The 25,038-nt window shown below is 42.2% G+C and overlaps 1 protein-coding gene across 10 annotated transcripts in view; it reads right to left on the minus strand.

The window, feature by feature from the left end:
* The window catches only part of arb2a (ARB2 cotranscriptional regulator A), a 502,663-nt gene that overhangs the window by 410,324 nt on the left and 67,301 nt on the right, over positions 1–25,038 (minus strand). For all 10 annotated transcript variants that reach the window (XR_011342262.1, XR_011342261.1, XR_011342259.1 and 7 more), the window contains exons 5-6: positions 8,139–8,204; positions 7,446–7,637 (exon numbers count right to left, since the gene is read on the minus strand). Coding sequence is in view for 7 of the 10 variants with exons in the window: in XM_069891524.1 (XP_069747625.1) it covers positions 7,446–7,637; positions 8,139–8,204 (258 nt within the window). In the remaining 3 variants the exon portion in view is untranslated. The remainder of the gene's footprint in view (positions 1–7,445; positions 7,638–8,138; positions 8,205–25,038) is intronic.

Below are 25,038 nucleotides of genomic sequence, written 5' to 3' on the forward strand. Positions count from 1 at the left end.
AAAGTCTTCAGAAAGAAGAATATAAATTTATTTGATGACCTCATTTTGATCTACTTGACAGAATCAATAGGTTTGCTATTTAAATTATATTTAAAATATGGGAATGCTTTGGGCTATAAAGTAAATTTGGATAAAAGTGAAATTATGCCCCTTACTATAGGGGATTATACTCAGTGTCAACAAAATAGCCAAGTTAAATGGGTGACAAATAAAATGAAATATTTAGAGATACAGGTCCATAATATATTAGATAATGTATATAAATTGAATTATGTACCTTTACTTAAACAAGTGGAAAATATTGCCAATAACACTACTGTGTAAAGTTAATTGTGTTAAAATGAATATATTTCCCAGAGTATAATATTTATTCCAAACACTTCCAATAATGATACCACAAAAGTTAATTAAATAAATATATAAGAAATTTTCTTTGGAAGGGTAAGATGTCGAGAGTTTCTTTAGATAAACTGACATGGAAGTTTGAGTTAGGAGGTTTTACAGTTAACAAATTTTTAAAATGACTATAAAAAGCTCAAATGAGATTTTTGGCTTTTTTTTTGATGAGGGAGAAAAACCAGCATGGATTAAAATATAATTTGATAATAGGAGAGAGAATATTAGAAAACTTTATATATAAATGGGAATCAAAATTAAGATCTGGGGAGAGGGAAACACCTTTGTTGAAACTTATGATCAGTATTTGGAATACGGTGAACAATGAAATTGGAACGAGGAGAGTTGTACTGCCTAAAATGCCTTTGAATCACAATCAAATTATTCTATTTTCAATGGATAATCAAATTTTAAATATTTGGTTCTGGAAAGGAATTAGATATTCAGATTGTTATTCAGCATGGAATTTAACGTCATTTGAACAATTAAAAAATAATTATGGGATACAAAAGAACACACTTTTTTGTTATAATCAATTAAGTGCTTATTTAACAGACAAATTGGGTCCAACAATGTTATTACTGAAATGTGGTGATGTGTAAATGTTGATATGTTATAGATATATAAAGAAATTTATCTTAGCGATGAACACAATTCCCCCATAGATAAGGTCTCTTACACGGTCAGAGAGAAAAAAAGAAATCATTTTAACCTGACACCTGAGATTCTGGAGAGGTATAAATATGGTACATGCAACCATTGTCCACTGCTTGTCATTACTCATTACTTGTATTTTTCTTACAATTAGTGACATCATCCTCATTATCTCAAGCTGAAGTAGTTTACCAAAAGATGCCACTTCTAGAGTTCCTGAAAAAACCTTGGAAATCATGAACGTTTTGACAAATTTCCATTTATTTGTTTATTTTACTTCAGCTCAAGCACCTGCAATATTCTTTGTTTCATTGTGGACGGAGTTTGATTTCCAAAATACCCAAAAGCCTTGCTTTTTTCCATATTGCTCACTTTAATAGCTTGAGAAAATGTTTTATTGAAATGTTTAAAAGATGCAATTGATCCAATGGCTGGAGAACTGTTGTGTTCAGTGGCAGATACACAACCTTGACAGCTGGATGAAAATCATTCAAAAATGCAGGATGCATGGGGGCATTCTTGAAAACCAAAATATCATGCATGGCAAACTCTCAGAAGCACAGTATCTCTCCACAGCACGAAAATGGCTTAAAACCGAACTTCTAAACCGGCCAACATCATCCAAGCCATTTTGATGGACTTCCAGGTGACCAGAAGGTTCTTGAATGGATAAACAAGCAAATACTTAAGTTTACAATTTCCCACAGTATTTCCACCAATTTAAAGGTTCAGTCTCTCTTCTGCTTGATTTCCTGGAGCAGTCTTTCCTCCTTTCCAATATAATTTGTCTCATCCACTCAAGCGCTTGTTCTGCTCAATCACCCCACACCCTAGTTATCTGAGCCAAAGAATCCGGAAATACACTCACTGTAGCATAATCAGCACTTGCTGCTTCCCTTTTCTCTTTAGTAGAATGCAAATAAGCTCTTACTTTATATCTGTTCAACCACTCTTTACTTGCAATACTTTGCTCTTTCTTAAAACCAGCTGTTTATTTATTTTTTACATAGAAGATAGGCTCTTCTGTGCAGATGTCTATGCCAAATGTGATATCCAAATCAAACTAAAAGTCTGCTGTTTGCGTCTATTAGACATCACTCCATCCCCTTCAAATTCCCTCCACACCTCTGGAATTTGCTACTACTGGTGGCTTTGCCAGGTATTGGCTGTATTTAATGCAGAGATTGATAGATATCAGAATAGTCTGGGTATCAAAGGTTATGAGGAGAAGGTAGGAGAATGGGGCTGAGTGAGAGAATGGATCAGTTGATGATGGAATGGCTAAGCGGACTTGATGAGCTGAATGGCCTACTGATATTTTATGGACTAAGGAAGGCCATTCAAGACTGATATAAGAATTTTTTTACCCAGAGGTTGACTAATCTTAGTATTTCACTGCCTAAGAAGGGTTAGAATGCTTGCTGCTAAGAATAATGGATTTCTGGAAATGAAGGGAATCAAGGGGTATTGGTATAGTGCAGGAAAATGAGGTGTAAGATTGCATAGGTTTAGACATTTTTAGAAGAGGATGCAGTATAGTTTAGTTAAATTTCTTCAATTATTTTTAAGAGTTATAACTCCCCATAATATGTTCAAGATACAGGTGATTGGTTGAGTTACCGTTCTTAAAGCAGCATATTCTATTTATAGCTTTAATTCCATCCATTTGCTAATGCAAGGAGGAACAGAAAGGAATTTACAGACAGTACTGTTATTAATTTACTTGAAACTAAATATTCATCATGTTATTTATTATTGAATATTTATTTTCTGTATTGCACAGTTTGTTTTCATTTTTTCTTTGTTTACCTTTCTCTCTATTGTATACACATCTTTTCACAAGTACAGTGATTTTTTGTAATACTGGTAAGTAGAAATTCTGCCTGGCCCCCAGGAAAAAGAAACTCGGGGTTGTACGTGATGTCTACTGTGACAATAAGCCTGAACTTTGAACTAATCAAGGTTAGTGTTGGAAAATTTTGGAAGATTGGCTTAATTGAAAGTTGCCCTACATATTACTTCAGAGATAAGAAAGCATTCACTATTCGGCATTCTCTGTTGAAGATGACTGTGTTTTTTTTTTACTTGGTATGCTAGTTCAGCATAACATAAGCAATATTTTTTAAAAAACTGCTTTACTAAGAATCAACCCTGCATCATAATCAAACTTGTTGACAAAGATTTTACTGAGGTTGTTTGGCAAGCTGACCTGTACTTTACAGAGACCAAATGCCAGCTTTTAGACACATCCTCATACCTTCCTCTAGAACATGAGCATCAGACCATTATCTAATACACAGTCACATATCTCATTTCCTTGGAAATCTTTCCTACATAGCTTCTAGACTTGTGGTGCCCCAAGCTTCCATATGCTGCTTACTGCCTGGCCAGCTAAGATTTTGAAACATTTTCTGTTTTTATTATATATGAAAGAAAATATGCTACCTGCAGCAAGATGGATTTTAAAAAATCACTGCGGTAAAGATGAAATACTGATCATGGTCTGAGATTCTCACCATCAGACCCCATTTGGATTGCCATTTACGATCAATAAGGAGCCGAGAGAAATGAATTCAGCAAAAGCAAGAACTATCCATTCTTGATGCTAAAGATTTGAACCAGAACTACTAGACCCTCTAAGTCAAGTTGTTGAAGGAAAGGTTCTGCATTGGAAGATACATTGGCACTATTCATATTGCCATACAGTTGCTTACCTTCCACAAATGAAGATGGTTGTGGTTGAGAAAATTAAATTTCAATTTCAAATTTTATTTAAATATGGCAGAAATCAAATTCCAATCATTTAAACCCATGCTACCCAATTACACCCAAATTAACCTACAATGTTTTGGAAGGTGGGAGGAAACTGGAACACCCAGGGAAAATCCACTTGGAGAATGTATAAACTCCTTATAGACAGCGCCAGATTCAAACCTGGTCCCTGGCGCTGTAATAGCATCACACTAACTGTGTTGCCCAATCATCTCTGACTCATGGTGAATCTTGATGGTTGTGAAACTGGAGAAAATAAGCAGGTCCCAGCTCTGAGCCAAAGGCTGTAGGTGCAAAGTCCATTCATCGCAAGATTAAGGCTAATTTTCCAATCTGAAAAAATTTAAAATGAGATCATATCTACTTTTCTACTTGATCAAAGAGTAAGGAATTCTCAGTCTTATCTGGACAGCATTCCAAGCTCAGCAAATGCCATCAAAAAAGTTTAAAACTGACATTTGAAAACTGAATTGCTCACAAGAGAAGCAGAATATTTAACATAAATGGCTGTCACTTCGCTTCAAAATAAACTAAGCCCACGGGTCAACAATGATCTGAGATTATGTTACTGTCAGCCATCTTTCATTGTTTTAATGTCTGGCATTTGAAAACAGTTGAAATGTACTAAATCAATTAAAGATAAACTAATAAATTTAGCTGAGACATATTATTCAATTTTTAATGAAGGACATTGATGTGAAGGGCATGTTGCTTGTAACTGATGTAAAGCCGGATGACTGGATGTGAAGTACATCCAATGATTCAACTGAATACATTTTAGCACATTGTTATATGACCTCAAGCACATGGCATTGTTTTCTGATTCAATGAATAGGTACAGATGGTGGGAAGAGAGGGAGTTTTGCTGTAGTATTATTGCCAAGAATGAAGTGTGATCTGGTCCAATATCTTTTTGAGACATTTATGATTCTTATCAATATTGATACATTGAACCAAAAGAACTTTACCATGACTGGTAGGCTTGAGTTATATGGAGATAGGCTGGAAACTTCCTTCCTGGAGCACAGAAGGCCAAAGGTAGACCTTATACAGGTTTAGAAAATGATGAGGGGTGTAGATACAGTTGCCACAGCCTTTTTCCCAGGGTAAGGGAATCTAAACAAAAGTGAGAAGAGATAATTTTAAAAGGCACTTGAGGGTTACTTTTTTCACGTTTGTGAGAATATAGAACAAGCTACCAGAGGAAATGGTAGAAGTGAAGTCAATTGTAAGGTTTGAAAGTCATTTAGTCAGATACATGGATAGAAAAGGTTTAGAGGGATATGGGCCAAATGCATGCAGATGAGATTAACTTAGTCGGCATGAACAAATGATGGGGCTGTTTCTGTGCTGTAGAAATCCATAACTCTAAATAGCTTCCCAAAACTCTGAAAATGATAAGGTGCAGGAGATGCTGTTACTGAAAAAAGGTTAAAAAAAATATTTCAGAGACCCAGGACATTCGGGATGAGAAATGATTAATATTTCACGTGTTTGATACTGACAACTGCAAGGGAGAGACAGCAAAGGAGTGGTGAAGCACCCACTGTAACATCAAGCCACTCATTTACTGCTGAGATAATGGCAAGCAAATTGCTGTACTGATTGAAAAATAGACCTGAACAGAATATAACATGTAATTTGGTCACCAACACCGAACATTCCAAACCAATTACTGTTATGGATATGATATGCCAGTCAAAGCTTCAGTATTGCCTCTTGGAACTTAATGCTTGAACCTTTATCAATAGACTGATAAACTTGAGAAAAACTGACAAAGATTTAACAAATGTTATGAAGGTGTGAACTTCTTTTAAACGGTTTTTCAACCATCAGACATAGGAGTGGAATTTGGCCCTACGGCCTACTGAATTTGACTCACAATTCTATTGTGGCTGATTTACTATCTTTTGCAACCCATTCTCCTGCCTCCACCCTGTAACCCTTGGTTTTCTTCAATATTACAACCCTATCTACTTCTTTCTTCAATATACCCAATGACAGCCTCCACAGCTGTCAGCGACAAGGAATTCCACAGATTCACCACTCTCTGAATAAAGAAATTCCTCCTCAACTCTGTTCTCAAGGGGCATTTTTGTTTTCTGAGGCAGCATCTTCTGGTCCCAGACTCCTCTACCACAGTAAACATCCACTCCACATCTACTCTATCCAGATCTCTCAGTACTTAATAGATTTCAATTAGATTTTACCCCTCCCCCCCCACCTTCCTTCCACTGAACTCTAAAAAGTAGTTTATGGCAGAGGTCCCCAAACTTTTTAGACTGTCGACCCCTTCATGGAATACAAATACATGATTCCTCATCGACCGGGGGGTCGGGGGGAAGGGAGCGGTGCTGAATGGAGGGGGGGGGTGCCTACCAAAGGTACAAAGAACACGAACACCTTTCTTCTACAATCAGGTCATCCTCCCATTCGCTCTCAACTTATTGAAATGCCGAAGCCAAATATAACATGGTGGCCACCAAGGCCCACTCTCACAAGAGGTTGGCCACCACTGCTGTTTTCCATTGATCCACCCCTGCTTTCCACCACAAAAGTTCAATCAACCCCGACCCCCCCACCTCCTCCAGCATTATCGACCCCTTTGGCATTTAAAGACCCCTTGGATAGTCCCATCGACCATTTTGGAGACCCACTAGTTTAGTGCTATCGAACAGTTCATATATAACACTCTCATTACGGAGATAATTCTCATGAACTCTCTCATGCCAACACATCCTTCCTTGGATAAGGGGCTCAAAACTGATGATAATACTCCAAATACAGTCTGACCAATACGTTACAAAGCCTCAATATGATATCCCTATATTTATGTTCTATCCCTCGAAGTTAATGCTAGCATTGGATTTACTTCCTTACCACTGACTCTATGCATAAATAAACCTTTGGGGAATCTTCCACAATGACTGAATTTCCTCAGCACCTGATTCATGAACTCATTGCCCATTTAGAATATAATCTACACCTTAATTTCTTCACAAAAGTGCATGATTATACATTTCTCAACGCTGCATGCCATCTGCCATTCCCTTGCCAATCACTAACCTGTCTAAGTCTAATTCCAGATTCAGTGCTTCCTCAACACTACATGCTCCTCGTCCTAGCTTTGTTTCATCTGTAAACTTAACCACAAAACTATCATTTCAGTTATCCAATTCACTGGGCATACAACATGAAAAGAAGCAGCCCCAGCATTGAGGCCTGCGGATCAGCACAAAAGGCCCCTTTTAACCCCACTCTCTGGTTCCTGCCAGCCATCCAATCGATGTCAATATCTTTCTTGTAATACGACAGGCTCTTAACTTGATTAGCAGCACCTTGTCAAAGGCCTTCTGAAAATACAAGTTAACAATATTCACTGCCTTTTTTTGTTTGACCTTATTTCTTTCACTTTCTCAAATAATTCTAAGAGGTCTTGAAAAACTAGACTGTTGGATTAAAATGTACTTTTCTGGTCCAAGAGTAAAATAATTATTTCTATTCTTCGATATTGCTACATACAATTTCAAGTCAATTGTTTTCCAAAGTTTCCAAGCACTATGTCAAAGAAGTGAAAATCATTATATATAAGTCAGCATTAAGTTTCTGAAAATTAGTCTTACGTCCATAGCTCTTTTAATGAAAGGTATTTGAGTGCCACTGTCAAGATCTTCATTGATAATCAGCCTCCTGGCCCACTGACCGACCCGGACAACTCCACTACCATGAATCAGAACCATCAACTTGTCAGGGTTTGTTAAGGCATCTTCACTCATAAAGATAAAGCTCTTTGGTTCATCTTCTGCAGCATCCACCTGAGTTCAAAACAAGCAATAAAATAGCAGTTTAACCTGTGTTTCTCTCCTTTCTCTTTTTCTACCCTTCCCACCATAAAAAATCATTAAAATGAACTAAGCACCCTTTATTGAAATGCATGGGCTTCCAACTAAGACAGATGTCTTTTTTTTAATGGGAATGCCATAACAAAGAATGAGAGAATTGATACCCTGAAATTTACTCAACTGGATAGAGTCACCAGCAGAGATTATGAGTAAAATCAAACCAGCCATTACTCTTAAGGTGCTTCACACGTTAATTTCTGAGGCATATATTCTTGTGTTTATAGACAAGAATTAAAGTCATACAAAATGCCCTAACAGACACACCCCAACAAAAAGAATTTTAATAATGAAAACATCTCAAAATATAAAATTTCTATGCCAATGTTTCATCCATGATGACAAAATATTTTGTACTTGCCAGCAGAATGAAAGTTCTCAAGCAGATATTTGCAACATTGTACAAATTTAACTTACTGGGAGATAAACCTTTTTTAAATGGCATTCTTTTTCTAGAAGTTCATAAACACAGTAAGTGATGATCTGTAAACAAAAGAAAACAAAAAAGCATGCATCAATTATACAAGCAGTGTTTATTCTCAAAATGCAATGTTCAAGAAAGCATCTGTATTTTTTTACTAACATGGTAAAAATCATTTTCACTGTTTGGCTCCTGTTAGAAAAAACATCTGATCTGCTTAATCTCAGTTTTCCATCTAACTGCCTGAAATACCATCATCAGGGGTACAGTAAAATCCCCATTATCCGGAATTCAAGCAACTGGCAAAAAAAATTGTAGAAAATAAATGGGTGAAATTAGCACCCCCAATGGTTAGTTCACCAATCCCTGCAACATACAATCTCAAGCCACTGGAAAATACACTTATCCGGCATCTACCAATCCTCATAAGTACCAGATACTGGAGTTTTTTACTGTATTATTATGAACACAAGATGGTTGACCAATAATTCATCCTGAAATATTTCCCGACTGTGGAAGATAACACATTAAAATTAGTTGAATTAAGCAATAAAATCTGCAGATGCTGTAATTGTAGTGCAATAAACAAAAGTGCTGAGAAACTCAACAGGTCACACAGCATCTATAGGAAACAAAGAGACACCAACATTTCAGGCCTGAGCCCTTCGTCAAGGTATGAGCAAAAAAACAGGGAGGCACCCTAATAAAAAAGGTGGGGGGGAGAGAAGAGGGAAGAAGGAGTGGGGGGGGGAAGCACAAGCCAACATATCCAATAGCTGGATATGGATGGGAGGGCAGGAGAAAATAAAAGCTGAAAAGTGATAGGGGTGGGTGTAGCTCTCTGAATGGAGAGGGAAGAGGGTGGGGAGCTGGAGCAAAGGAGACATAAGGATGGGGAAAGAAAGAGGCAGAGGAGGGGCCTAAGGGAAACTGGAGAAGTCTACGGTAATGCCATCTGGTTTGAGAGTGCCCAGGCAGAATATTAGGTGGTGTTCTTTCAATTTGCGGGTAGTCTCTGTTTTATGAACATCATTTAATCATCCTTTGATGGGGTATGCCCTACAGCTATAAAGATTTGTAAATTATAAAAACAAGATAAAAAGCATAACAGGATTTACTCCAAACAATATTGCTCAGGTCAAAGTGAAGAATGAAGTTAAGTACAGTAAACCATTATAATTTAAAACATTATGTTCTTTAAATAATTCTCTTGCAAGTTTCAAAGTATTTAAAAACTTCCAAAAATTATTAGCTATGAGTGAAAAATCTCACTCATTGTTGTCATACTCTCAATATTTACTGCAAGGGGACTGTTTACATTTTGTTAAGTGAATGCAAAACATAGCTGCAAGCAATATTTATGCAGTAGAAGCGTGGCCTCCAAAGCATCCCATTAGAAATACACGCCCAATATAAATTTTCCCTCTGGGGAAAATATTATGGTTCAAGACCATTACCAACTTCATAGTTTTGGCAGTATTTTGCGTTTTTTTCTGTATTGATTTCTTAATAAAGTTTGTTTATACAAGACATCAGATTGCATTTGAATGTGAAATCCCTGTTTAAGAAATTGTTTATTTTAATTTTGAGATTCTTCAACTCATCCAATCAGGATTTCCTTTTCTTTTCACTATTTAACCCTTCGCGTCCATGTACTCTGCCAAACCAGGGAGTAATAGATCTTTAGGAAGCTTTGTCAGAGGATGGATTTCTAATATGATCTGATTTATTATTATTCTCTGAACAAAGGACAATTATTCAATCATCTTATAAAATTCAGTGAGTAAAACACAAGAGTCTGCAGACACCATGATTGAAGTAAAAACACAAAGCTGGAGAAAATCAAATTGTACTTCCTGTAGCAAAGATAAAGATACATAATGATGGTTATGTATCTTTGCTATAGAAAGTAGTTTGACCTGCTGAGTTTCTCCAGCATTGTGCTTTTATTTCATATAATTCAGTGCTTCTTTAGACTACAAAAGACACTTAATTTTGTTCCCTTCCAAGAAAAACCATTCAACTTTAGATCCAAAGAAAACAAAATAATTAAAGATATTTTGTGATGATTAAATTTGTATAAATATAATGCAAGTTTGCTTGGATTCATAACAATAATTAAACTGATAGAGGCCGCAATTTAAATATTGTACATTTTTACAGATGTCCTCCATGAAAACAAAATCTTGTCTTTTTCACTTTAACTTTTAACCTTGATATTAATTTGCATTTTTGTAGCATCTTGAATGCAAAAGTTACATTCTAAAATAGTTTACAAATATAAGAACACAAAATAGACATCCAACTAAAAGAGAATGCAGTGTGGATATGCAATCAAATCAGACAAAATCTTTTTAAATAGCAGAGCAGGCCAGAGGTCCTGAGTGGCTTTTTTCCTTCATCCAATTTGTACCCTGGTGATCATGTATGCTGATCAGTTTGGAAGAGTTATCAGTGCAAAAAGAAGCCAAGAGGAAGAAAAGGAGGTTGTGTACATTTTTTAACATCCCAAGGATGAAACTTTATTAGACAAAAGATCACTTGTGGTCAAGAAAAAAAAAATGAGGGCAAGAACATTTTCTTTCATTGAAATCAAGGACATATTGAATGCAGAGTCCAATGCTATTACTATTACACAGGGGTTGTTCTTGGCAAAGGAAATGACCACTAAACAAACTTGGGTTAATTTTTGAAAAATGATTTTGATTTTAAATTTAAATTTAGACATTCAGCACGGTATCAGACTATTTCAGCCCATAAGCCTGTGCCACCTAATTAATCTATAACCCCTGGTACATTTCAAATGATGGGAGGAAACTGGAGCACCCAGAGGAAACCCATGCAGACACAGTGAGAACATCAAACAGCGCAGCATTCGAATACAAGCCTCAATCGCTGATGTTATAACAGCATTATGCTCACCTCTACGTTAACTGAGCCACCCCTTAAAATCCTAAATGAACAGTGGACTAAAATGGCAACACCACTAGGAAAATGGAAAACAAGAACACAATCTTGTGATGGTCGTTGGCACAAAAGAACAGTTTTTCATTACAGTTGTTAAAGAATCAAAGTTACAGCTCAAAAGAAATCACTCAAAGTAGCAGACAGGAAGAACCTAGCACAAAGCTACCCCTTCCAGCTTCTGGGTAGTGAAAAATATTTGAATGTATCAATTTTAGTTGTATTACAACAATAGTATCAACTCTCTCCCATCATTTTCAACTATTCTCTGCTCCATCATATATGAAAGACACAGCTGAATCACTTGCAAATGTTTTCAGTCATAAATACTGAGTGGATGATCCCCACAATTATAGAATCCATGATTACTCCAATTCTACTCACCCCACATGAAATCAAGAAATAATTTAAAGCTATAGCACAAGGCAACATGCCAAGATGCCCTCTTGTCAATGTGGAAAATTGATTAAGAACATCCTTGTCATAAAATCCACTGTGGCGCTTGCAGGAGTTGAAGGAAATCACTGCTACCACACCGAAGGTCATTAATGACTGTTTTTATTCTAATTCACCGTGCCCCTTTAAGGGCAGCATGAGCTCAGTCACCTGGTGCATTGTGACGTCATAATCGCTGCCCAAGGTACGCGCTGGAAGGGATGCTGGAGTCAGAGAGAAACCCCTGACAACACCATTTCCCCATGGTGCCGCGCCATGTGGCGATACAAGCGGGACTGATTCACCATAAGGACGTGCGCCGCCACACAAACACCCCCCCCCCCCCCCCCAGAAACAGCTACACATCCTGTCGCTTTGGTGGCCAGCCCCCCCGGCACTTGGGCGCGTCCATCTGCACTGACTGTGATAAGTCCAAATGAGCAGACATCTTTCTTGCCCCCCACATCTAAATTAAAAGTCCCACCCGACTGCCGGAGAACCTTGTACTGCCCTTCGTATGGGTGCTGCAGCAGGGACCTCTGTGGTCCTCTCCAGACTAACACAAATTGCACCACATCTAGATCTTTCGGTCAATGGGATGGTCGGGTGCTGTGGTGCGATGGGGGCGGCGGTGTTAGGTTGCCCAGTCATTTATGGAGGTCCATGAGCCACTCACCTTCGTCGTGCATCGTCTCGGCCTTCGGGCCAAAGAATTCACCTGGCAGGGAGAGTGGCGCGCAGTAAACCATTTCTGCTGACAAGGCTTGAGGTCCACCTTGGGCACTGTCGTAATCCCAGGGAGAACCCAGGGCAACTCGTCCACCAAGTCGAGGCCAGAAAGTCTTGCCATCAGAGCATAATTAAGGTGTCGGTGGAACCTCTCTATCAACCTGTTAGACTGTGGGTGGTAGGCCGTGGTGTGGTGCAGAGTTACCCCTAAAACCCTTGCCAGCTGCGACCATAGTGCAGAGGTAAATTAGGTGCCTCTGCTGGCACGCCGAAACAAGCGATCCACTGGCTGACCAGGGCTTTAGCACACGTCTCCACTGACGCCTCCCAGTCCGGGAGGGCTTCTGGCCACCTGGTTGCTCTGTCCACTGTGGTAAACAGGTAAATTTCTGGTAAAAATTTACCATTTCCACAAATTTCTGCAGGCCCTTGAGGGAGGAAGGTTTGGGAATATACTGGACGGCTGCCACTTTCTCTGGTGCCGGAGCTGCCCCAGACGCTGAGATGATGTGCCCCAGGAACTGCAATGTCTGTCTGCCAAACTGGCATTTGGCCTTGTTGACCGTGAGGCCGAATTCTGCCAGCCAGGTGAACAGGGTACGGAGATGGGCCTTGTACTCTCTGTGGCTGCGGCAGGCTACTAGGATATCATCTAGGTAGATAAAGACAAAGTCCAAATCTCTTCCCACTGCATCCATGAGGCGCTGGAACATCTGGGCTGCGTTCTTCAACTCGAATGGCATCCGGAGAAATTTGAACAAGTCGAAAGGGGTGATAATTGCGGTCTTTCCCACGTCATCGGGGCGGACCAGGATCTGGTGGTATCCGCGCACCAGATTGACTTTTGAAAAGAACTGGGCGCCGTGGAGGTTGGCCACAAAGTCCTGGATATGGGGGACCGGGTACCTGTCTGGAGTCAGGGCGTCATTTAGCGGTCTGTAGTCTCCGCAGGGCCTCCAACCCCCTGATGAATTCGGGACCATGTGCAGTGGCAACACTCAAGTGCTGTCCAACTGCTGAATAATGCCCAGCTCCTGGAGCCTGGAGAATTCCTCCTTTGCCTCTTTTAGCTTCTCAGGTGGCAGCCGTCTCGCTCTGAAGTGCAGCGGGGGGTCTTTCACGTGATGGAAAACTCCATGGCCGGGGGAGGTGACGTCGAAGCATGGCTCCAGGATGGCAGGGAACTCACTGAGGGTCTTGGCAAACTCGTCTGTGGCGGTGGCTACCGTGGCAATTTTGGGTCCGTCGTCGTCCACCGTGCCCAGGCACACTGAGTGAAAGGTGCGGGCATTGAGCAGCCTCCTGCCTCTAACGTCCATGAGCCCTTAGGAAGTTAGCCCCTAACATCGTGGTGCCCACCGAGGGCAGCACGAACCTCCAAGTGAACTTTTCATCCTCGATCTGTATCTGTGGCCTATGAGTGCCTTAGGTCTAGACTGCGGAACCATTAGCAGCCCGCAGGGTTGGACCGGGGGTCTGGGTGCTAGTTTCCAGCGCTGTGGGCGTTCAGCTTGGCCCCTGTGTCCACCAGGAACCGGAAGCCCGTGGACTTTTCAGTGATGTAAAGGAGGCTGTTCACGTGGCCACCGTCACAGCCAATCACAGAGGTTGGCCAGGACGTTTCCTTGGAAGTCGCAGGGCTGGCGGCACTTGCGGGCTTTCACTCCCCAGCGCTGGTGATAAAAGCACCACGTTGACTGGGTTTCCTCTGGCTTGTGCCTGGGGGTATCTTGCGGACGGCGGGGCCCCGGCTTGGAGACTTGGCTGAGGGCTGCCACGTTCTCCTGTTTTGCACGCCAGAGGGCATCTGCCTGGGCTGCGGGCGTCAGAAAAGTCCTCTTTGGACAGATGGAGCCGGATATCTTCTGGCATCTGTTCAAGGAATATCTGGAGGAAGAGGAAACACAGTTCATGATCCTCTGCCAGGGCCAGCATTTCATCCATGAGGGCTGAGGGGTTACGACCCCCCCAACCCATCCAGGTGTAAGAGTCTGGAAAAACGCTGCTGGGGAGTGAGGCCAAACTTCCCCGGGAGTAGATTTTTGAGGGCGGTTTACTTGCCCACTGCTGGTGGCCAGTGAAAGATGCCGTCCACCCTCGCCGCCGTGTCTTGGTCCAGCGCGCCCACGACATGGTAAAATTTTGTGGTGTCGGCTGAGATGTTGCGGAGGTGAAATTGTGCCTCCGGCCGTCCGAACCACGTCCTTGGGCGAGGGGGCCAGAAGGGGGGAAGTTTCAGGGCTACTGTGTTTACCTCGGCTGCGTTCATCGTTCGCTGTGTCCAGATAGATGTCTAGAGCCATCGGGGTCACCACTGTGGCACTTGCAGGAGCTGAAGGAAATCACTGCTGCCACACCAAAGGTCGTTAACAACTGTTTTTTATTCAAATTAATCGTGTCCCTTTAAGGGCAGCATGATCTCAATCACCTGGTGGACTGTGTCGTCATAATCACTGCCCAGGGTGAGCGATGAAAGGGATGCTGGAGTCTGAGAGAAACCTCTGACGACGCCATTTCCCCATGGCTGCCCCACCACTTGGCGATACAAGCGGGTTCGGTTCGCCATGAGGATGTGCGCCGCCACACCCTGCTCAATTAGCCTTCTCTTGGTTAAAATCAAACTGTAGAAAGGTATAGTGCTTTCAAATGGCACTTACTCATCAATAACCTGCTCCCAAATGCTTTGTTTGGATTTGCTAGGAACAATCAGCTGCGGACCTTATCACAAGCTCAGTGCACCAGAGACCAAAAGTGCATTGAGAATGAGAATGGCATATTCACGCTAAGGTAGCAGTGAGGGTTGAAGAAGCCCAGTAAAACAGAAATCAACATGAAAGCACTCAAGTGATTGAAGGAAAACAGTTGTGATTATTGGAGATAAAGTGTCTGTCTCAAGATGCACTACAAAAATTTCAAAGTGCTGTGTCCAAGACCCATACATTTCCACTTAACTCCACAAAAGCAAAGCACAGCATTCCTGCATGCAACAAGACTTGGACAACATTTAGGCATGAATGTATCACAAAACATTCACACCACAGAAGTGCCAAACAATGGCAATTCCCAGCAACAGACATTTAGCAACCATGATGCTAATATAGCTTTACCGTCACAATGAACAACTACAGAAATAAGCGTTCTGACGACATCTCTGAGCCCAAGACCATGATTACTTGCTCTAATCAGAAGCCATGGATGACTGTGGAGGTGCATGTGCTGCTCAGGAACTGAGATGCTGTCTTCAGAGCAGATGACAAGGTAGCCCTAGCTATTGCAAAAGCTAAGCTGACTAAGGCCATCAGGGAAGCAAAGCGTGCACATATCCAGTGCATTCAAAGTAATTTCCTGGACAGCAAGAATATGCGGCACATTTGGAAGGGCATCCAAGATATCACCAACCACAAGACTACACTATCTGCCTGTGCTGGTGATGCCTCCCTCCCAGATGCACTGAATAACTTCTATGTGCGTTTTAAGGCAAAAAATGATATGGAGGTGAAGAAGATCGCCTCTCCTCCAAATGATCAGGTGCTGTGTCTTGCAGTGGCCGATGTGAAGAGAGAGTTAGGCAAGGTCAACCCATAGAAAGCTGCTGGACCTGATAACATTCTCAGCAGAGTGCTCAGGGGACGTGTGGCTCAGTAAGCTGATGTTCTCATTGACATCTTTAACATCTCCCTGAAAAGCACCCGTGGTCCCAACGTGCTTTAAAGCCGCCACCATTATTCCCAAGCCGAAGAAGTCGTCTGTGTCCTGCCTCAATGACTATTGCCCTGTCGCACTCACGTCCATTGTCGTGAATAGTTTTGAGAGGTTTGTCATGGAGCACATCAAGCTCCTGTGCCCCTGTCACTGCACCCCTGCAGTTTGCTTATAGATCTAACGGTTCCTCGGACAATGCCATCGCCACTGCCCTCCATCTAGCCTTCAGCCACCTGGAAAATAAGGACTCATATGTTCGAATGCTGTTTATTGACTTCAGTTTGGCATTCAACACAATCATACCTCAGTAGCTGATAAGAAAGTTGAGCTTGACACCTCCCTCTGCATTTGGATTCTTGACTTCCTGCCAGGGAGACCTCAAGCAGTCTAGATCAGTGATAGCACTTCCACGACCATTATACTGAGCACAAGGCCCCCCCAGGCCTGTGTGCACAGTCCGCTGCTGTTCACTCTGTTGACCTACGACTGTGCAGCTAAATACAGCTCGAACCACATGATCAAGTTCACTGATGACACAACCGTGCTGGGCCTGATCAGTAAGAATGAGGAGTCAGCATATGGAGATGAGGTGCATTCTGGTGCAGAGCCAACAACCTGCATCTGAATGTTAATAAAACAAAAGAGATGGTTGTCAACCTCAGGAGGGCCCAACGGTCCAAGCTGTGCTGACCATTGACGGCTCTACCGTTGAGGATGTCAAGAGTAACAAGTTTCTTGGTGTGCACTTGGCAGAGACTCTCACCTGGTCTCTTAACACCAGCTCCGTAGCCAAGAAAGGCCAGCAGTGCCTTTACTTCCTGCAAAGGCTGAGGAAAGTTCATCTCCCACGCTCCATCCTAACTATATTCTACAAAGGATGTACTGAGAGCATCTTGTGCAACTGCATCACTGCCTGGTTTGGAAGCTGTACCACTTCGGACAGCAAGACCCGGCAGAGGCTTGTGAAATCAGCGTAAAAGATCATTGGGACTGTCTTCCTACCATGAAGGACATCTACAACACTCAATGCAGGCGAAAGGCAATAAACATTGTGAAGGACTGCACATGTAAGCTGTTCTCCATTCTACCATCTGGTAGGAGGTAATATAGCACTTGGGCCCTTACATCCATACTGGGCAAAGTTTTTTTTCCCCCAAGCCGTCAGGCTCCTTAATTCCCAGAATATATGTGGATAGGGTACCGTGGACAATGTATATATTTTAATATTTCAATGTTTTTAACTTATATTCTAACTGATACTTATATAAATATGCTCCATGGTCCTGGAGAAATGCTGTCTCGTATTTACCATGAGAGCATGCTATGAACAATAAATAAAGGTGACTTGACTTGAAATCTCCAACCATCAATATCCTGCATGTCACCATCAACCAAACGTTAAAATGAATCAGCCATGTTAGTGTGATCGCAACAAGAGCAGATGAGAAACTAATGACTCACCTACAAGACATAACACAGGAGTGCAATGAAATATTTTCAATGTGCCTGGACGAGTGCAGTTCCAACAACACTAAAACACCTTCACACCATCCACAATTGAATGATACTCCAAAGAACCACAGGACATTACACCACAGAACACAGGCCCTTCAGTCCTTCTAGTTTGTGCCGAACTATTATTCTGCTTAGTCCCACTGACTTGGACCCAGTCCATAGCGCTCCATATGCCTCCCATCTATTGTATCTGTCCAAATTTTTGTTGAATGCGAAAATTGAGCCCGTATTCACCACTTCAGATGGCAACTTGCTCCACACTCCCACTACTCTCTGCATGAAGAAGTTCCCCCTTATGTTCCCCCTTGGATGGACGGGTGGCCAGGGCCGAGGCAAGAGTCCCAGGTCAAGTTGTCAGGAGCTCCGGTAGGCAGGCGGCCAGGGCCGAGGAGATTTTCAATTGGAAACCATGCCCATTAAATCTACCATTGAGACCACCAGCTCCTACGATTATTGTCTTGGCCAACATATATCCACGAGCTGCACATTATATTGTATGTCAAAGAGTTGTATGTGGCTCGGGAGCCATGAATTTGGCCACCCCTGCATGAAATATTGATTTAGAAAACTTTCTTGAACACATATGACAAACTCCAAGTCATCCAGCCTTTTTACAGCATGAGAGTCATAGTTAATATGTGTAAAATTAAAAAAACTCCTGCTATCATAGTTTTATGGTTCCTGCAGCTACCTGCTATCTCGCTACAGAATTGCTTTTCCAATTCTTGCTAACTATTGTCAGTCTAAAATACAACCCCTTGAGTGTAGTCATACCTTCCCCATTCCTCATCCATATAGATGAGCCCTCTAGTCTGCTCTGCCTGAGAATGCCTGTGATATTTTGCCTGACAAGCAATGCCATTCCTCTCCTTCCATCCATTCCACTCTATCGGCAGCTACCACAACAGAAGTCCGGAACAATGAGCTGCCAGTCCTACCCCTCCTGTAACCAAGTTTCACTAATGGCCAAGATGTCACAATGCCACGTGCCAATCGATGCTCAAAGCTTATCTGCTTTTCCCAACAATACCCCTTACATTTAAATAGATGCACCTGAGAACATTTCCACCATATACAATTCTTTGATTTCTGACTTTACATGTAGTCTTTACATCATCATTTTCCTCCTCCACTCCACTATCTGCTCTGGTTCCCATACCCCTGGAAATCTAGATTAAACCCTCCAGAGCAGCATGAGCAAACCTTCCCACAAGAATATTAGTCCCCCTCCAATTCAGATCCAAACTGTCCTATCGGAAGAGGTCCCACCTTCCCTGGAAGAAAGTCCAATGACACAAAAACCTGAAGATCTCCCTCCTGCATCATCTCTTTAGCCATGTGTTAAGCTGTATTGTTTTCCCAGGCAACCCAGACTCCAGATCCAAATCTCAGGCACAATCACGAAGCTCTCAGCATCATCGGCAACCTCTTGCATCTCAGTTCCGATGACTTCAGCCAGTCTCAATGCAGACTCCAGCAGTTTGCAGCCTGGTGCGGGTGCCTGGACTGCAGACACAGGCAGCCTGCAGCCTCGAGTCACCTGCAGGTTTTCTGTTCTGTTTCTCCCTCTCAAACTGGGATAGTATCTCCATTTTCTGATATCCTGCATCAGTCCTCTGCTTCTCTGGAATCTGAAACCCCTCAAGGCCGCTGCCGGACATAGGCTCCACCACATATAGAAGGAATACAATCAAAAACGCAAATAGAAGTTGGCCTTCATTGTTACAAGGATTTAATTTAGAATGAGGGAAGTTTTGCAGCAACTATACAGAATACTGGTGAGCCTGCACCAAGAGTACTGTGTGCAATTACTTAAGAAAGGATACACTGGCTTTGGAAACAATGCAGAAGAGGCTCACCTGGTTAATTCCAGATAGTATGAATGAGAATCCTGGAACTGTACTCATTGGAGTTCAGAAGGATGAGGGACGATGTTGTAAGAACATATAAAATTATGAAAGAAATAGATATGAGAGAAGTAAACTTGTTTCCACTGACAGGTGAGATTAGAAATAAGACACATTGCCTCAAGATTCAGGGGAGTAGATTTAGGATAGAGATGAGGATGAACTGCTTCTCCCAGAGGAGTGTATCAGTAGAATTTTCTGTCCAATGAAATGGAAGAGGCAAACTTATTAGATATATTGGTGACATATGGATTTTTGAATAGTGGGGGAACTAAGAGTTATGGGGAACACACAGGTAAGTGGATTTGAATCTAAGGTTGTTCGAGCCATGATCTTTTTGAATGAAGGATCATGATCAATAGACCAGATGGCCTACTTCTGCTCCAATTTTCCTAAAGCCTATGAACCTCACAGGTCACAGCCTCCCAGTCCAAATATAGCACTTTACTCCAACTTTGTTTTCCATCCATTCACCAATTCTCAAACCATGCAAGCATATTATCTGCAATGTCATGACATCTAATTTTGTTCACCGTCATCTTGTAAATGCCAAAGGAACTATATAATAATTATCACCAGCTGTGCAGCAGTGGGGAAGTTATAAAAAATGACATCAAACCATAATTCCTAATACTAAAGTGAAATGCTTTTAAGGTTTAGAGCATGCAGAGATTAGATTCCTCTTACTGACTCGGTGTGCCTTCTTGCTGTTATACTAAAAGAACCTCCTGGACATTCTGTGCCATAGTTCAATCCACCAACAATCTCATAACAAACTACTTCCAAGAATTATTCACTCATGACTTATAGTTTAGCAACATATTTCCTTAAGATATTGGGTAACTGAATGGAATTTTACAACAATCCAGTTTTCTGATCTAAATTCCTGATAATAGCTTTTAATTCCAGCTATTTTTATTTAAATATGTAATTACTAAATTAGTCAGCATATAAAGTGATAGATTGAAAACTTGGCTGAACAGTGAACTAACAACTTCCAAATTAATGTCGCTAAGTCCAAAGAGTTGATTGTAGACTTTTGGAAAGGAAAGGGCTGCACAGCCCAGTAATCTTTGGAGAATCATAAGTAGGGAGACTGAGCAACTTCAAAATCAGGAAGAAGGCTCGCCAGCGGCTACACTTCATGAGGTGTTTGAGGAGATTTGCTATGTCACCGAAGACTCTCAAAAACATCTACGGGTGTACTGTGGAGAGCATTCACTGTCTGGTGTGGAGATGTCAACGTTCAGGACAAGAGAAGAACTCCAGAGGGTTTCTCACTTGGTCTGCAACATCATGATGGCAGTCTTCACTCCATCCAGCACATCTACAAGAGGTTTTTGTCGTAAGAAAGCAGCCTCTATCCTCAAGGACCTTCATTACCCAGGCCATGCCCTCGTCACTCTGCTACCATCAGGAAGGAGTACAATAGTCTGAAGACAAACACCCAGTGGCACAAAAACAGCTCCTTCCCTTCTGCTATCAGATTTCTGAATGGACAATGACCCACACAGATTACATCATTTTCTCTTCTTTTATTTATTTTTAATAAATAAATATATAGCTTTAATATTTGCACTTGTAATTCTACTACAAAATAACAAATTTCATGACACATGTTCATGACAATAAATTCTGATTCTGCAATTCTGGGGTCACTATCTTGAACGGCCAGTCCTGGACCTATCATATTAATGCCATTGTGAAGAAAGCACATCAGCGCCCCTACTTCTACAGGAGTTTGCAGAGGTTTAATATGTCATCAGAAACCTTAGTAAATGTCTACAGTTGTGTCGTAGAAAGTGTGTTGACTGACCGCATCATAGCCTGGTAAGGGGGCACCAACACCTCTGAGCAAAGAACCCTGCAAACGTCATGGACACAGCCCAGCACATAACAGGCAAAACTCTCCCCACCATCAAGAACATCTATATGTTCTGTTCTCACTGCTGCCATCAGTTATGAGGAACAGATGCCACTGGTCTCGCAGCTCCAGGTTCAGAAATAGTTGGTACCCCTCAACCATCAGACTTCTGAACAACAGACTCATTCAGCGACTTATTTAAGGACTCTTACTTTGCTCATTGTTTACTCCCCAATATTTATACTTTTGTATTTTCAGTTTCTTCCCATTCTTTGTTTATATCTCTTGCTATCTTTGAGTACAATTTACAGTTACTGGAATTTAGAAATTCTGCCGAGTCTGCAGGATAAAGAATCTCAGGGTTGTATATGATGTCATGTATGTACTCTGACATTAGTTGGATAATCATGTTGAGGAACTTTGGGGGACATCCGATGCGCTCTAGTATTTGCCAAAGCCCTTTCCTGCTCACGGTGTCGAAGGCTTTGGTGAGGTCAACAAAGGTGATGTAGAGTCCTTTGTTTTGTTCTCTACACTTTTCTTGGAGCTGTCTGAGGGCAAAGACCATGTCTTTCTCCATTAACAATGGCGTGAAGCAAGGCTGTGTTCTCGCACCAACCCTCTTTTCAATCTTCTTCAGCATGATGCTGAACCAAGCCATGAAAGACCCCAACAATGAAGACGCTGTTTACATCCGGTACCGCACGGATGGCAGTCTCTTCAATCTGAGGCGCCTGCAAGCTCACACCAAGACACAAGAGAAACTTGTCCGTGAACTACTCTTTGCAGATGATGCCGCTTTAGTTGCCCATTCAGAGCCAGCTCTTCAGCGCTTGACGTCCTGCTTTGCGGAAACTGCCAAAATGTTTGGCCTGGAAGTCAGCCTGAAGAAAACTGAGGTCCTCCATCAGCCAGCTCCCCACCATGACTACCAGCCCCCCCACATCTCCATCGGGCACACAAAACTCAAAACGGTCAACCAGTTTACCTATCTCGGCTGCACCATTTCATCAGATGCAAGGATCGACAATGAGATAGACAACAGACTCGCCAAGGCAAATAGCGCCTTTGGAAGACTACACAAAAGAGTCTGGAAAAACAACCAACTGAAAAACCTCACAAAGATAAGCGTATACAGAGCCGTTGTCATACCCACACTCCTGTTCGGCTCCGAATCATGGGTCCTCTACCGGCACCACCTACGGCTCCTAGAACGCTTCCACCAGCGTTGTCTCCGCTCCATCCTCAACATCCATTGGAGCGCTCACACCCCTAACGTCGAGGTACTCGAGATGGCAGAGGTCGACAGCATCGAGTCCACGCTGCTGAAGATCCAGCTGCGCTGGATGGGTCACGTCTCCAGAATGGAGGACCATCGCCTTCCCAAGATCGTATTATATGGCGAGCTCTCCACTGGCCACCGTGACAGAGGTGCACCAAAGAAAAGGTACAAGGACTGCCTAAAGAAATCTCTTGGTGCCTGCCACATTGACCACCGCCAGTGGGCTGATAACGCCTCAAACCGTGCATCTTGGCGCCTCACAGTTTGGCGGGCAGCAGCCTCCTTTGAAGAAGACCGCAGAGCCCACCTCACTGACAAAAGGCAAAGGAGGAAAAACCCAACACCCAACCACAACCAACCAATTTTCCCTTGCAACCGCTGCAATCGTGTCTGCCTGTCCCGCATCGGACTGGTCAGCCACAAACGAGCCTGCAGCTGACGTGGACTTTTTACCCCCTCCATAAATCTTCGTCCGCGAAGCCAAGCCAAAGAAAAAGAAGACTCTGACATTAAATGTGAACTCTGAACTATGAAAATGCAAAATAAAATTTGTTAAACCTACCTGTCATTAAGAGAGAACTATTTGTTTTTTAAAATTACTTTATTGTTTAAACATTTAATTAAACTTCTGTCAGAAGCAATATTTGAAACAAAACTTTGAGAATAAAACTAGTATTTCTAAAATAATAATATCATGATGATGAGTTTGTTGTCATAAGAATTGGAACAATGTACATTTGCACCAAAATTCTTATTTGCTGTAGCCGAACAGGTATTGTAAAGAAAAAACTGTTAGTAAATTAAATGAATTCAATTAAAAGAGACAATAAATACCATCTATTTCAGGGTACAAGTCGTGAAACCCTAAAAAAAATTCTCAAAAGGGGAAGTGGGGGGGGGGGGGGGGGGGTCCAACTTATATGCCAGATATACGTTTGAGACCTTAAGTTCACCAAAAAAAAAGATTAACGTTGATTTGGCGTACAAGTCGATGCTGGAAGCACCTTCCCACCACTGGCACCACCACTCCCCAACACCTTTCCACTGCTAGGCACAGCCATAATTGCTCCTACCTGGGACGCTGATGTTGCCATTCCTGCCTGGTAGATCGAGGTTCCTGCTCCCGCCGGGAGCACAATGTCGCCGTTCCAGGTCTGTGGGCTGTCGCTACTGCTACCTGGTAGGCTGTTTTTTTTTAAACTTACTTAATTTACAGCTTTGTTACATGCAATTAGGGCATTTAAAAAATTTTTGGGTTGTTCCTGGAAGGCCCGGACAGCCCAAAAAATGGGAGTAGATTCGTACACCAGATATAACAAAAACATTAAAATGAGGCTAAAAAAGGGGTTAGCATATCTGCTGGTCAACTTGTATGCCAAAATATACATTACATAAGATAGCTATAAATATTCACAGTAATCCTAGTGCAGAAAAGCAATGTGTAATAAAGCAAACAGTCCTTTTATGCTGCGCAGCTCAGACGGCAAAGTCCTCCTCAGCGACAAGATCTCCATCCTCAACCGATGGTCAGAACACTTCCAATCTCTTTTCAGTACCAACCGCTCAGTCCAAGATTCCGCCCTGCTCCAGCTCCCTCAACAGCCCCTAAGGCTAGAGCTGGATGAGGTTCCCACCCTGGATGAGACATATAAGGCAATCGAACAACTGAAAAGTGGCAAAGCAGCAGGTATGGATGGAATCCCCCCAGAAGTCTGGAAGGCTGGCGGCAAAACTCTGCATGCCAAACTGCATGAGTTTTTCAAGCTTTGTTGGGACCAAGGTAAACTGCCTCAGGATCTTCGTGATGCCACCATCATCACCCTGTACAAAAACAAAGGCGAGAAATCAGACTGCTCAAACTACAGGGGAATCACGTTGCTCTCCATTGCAGGCAAAATCTTCGCTAGGATTCTACTAAATAGAATAATACCTAGTGTCGCTGAGAATATTCTCCCAGAATCACAGTGCGGCTTTCGCGCAAACAGAGGAACCACTGACATGGTCTTTGCCCTCAGACAGCTCCAAGAAAAGTGCAGAGAACAAAACAAAGGACTCTACATCACCTTTGTTGACCTCACCAAAGCCTTCGACACCGTGAGCAGGAAAGGGCTTTGGCAAATACTAGAGCGCATCGGATGTCCCCCAAAGTTCCTCAACATGATTATCCAACTGCACGAAAACCAACAAGGTCGGGTCAGATACAGCAATGAGCTCTCTGAACCCTTCTCCATTAACAATGGCGTGAAGCAAGGCTGTGTTCTCGCACCAACCCTCTTTTCAATCTTCTTCAGCATGATGCTGAACCAAGCCATGAAAGACCCCAACAATGAAGACGCTGTTTACATCCGGTACCGCACGGATGGCAGTCTCTTCAATCTGAGGCGCCTGCAAGCTCACACCAAGACACAAGAGAAACTTGTCCGTGAACTACTCTTTGCAGATGATGCCGCTTTAGTTGCCCATTCAGAGCCAGCTCTTCAGCGCTTGACGTCCTGCTT

Source organism: Narcine bancroftii, chromosome 1, assembly GCF_036971445.1.
Source record: "Narcine bancroftii isolate sNarBan1 chromosome 1, sNarBan1.hap1, whole genome shotgun sequence".
Lineage (NCBI taxonomy): Eukaryota > Metazoa > Chordata > Chondrichthyes > Torpediniformes > Narcinidae > Narcine > Narcine bancroftii.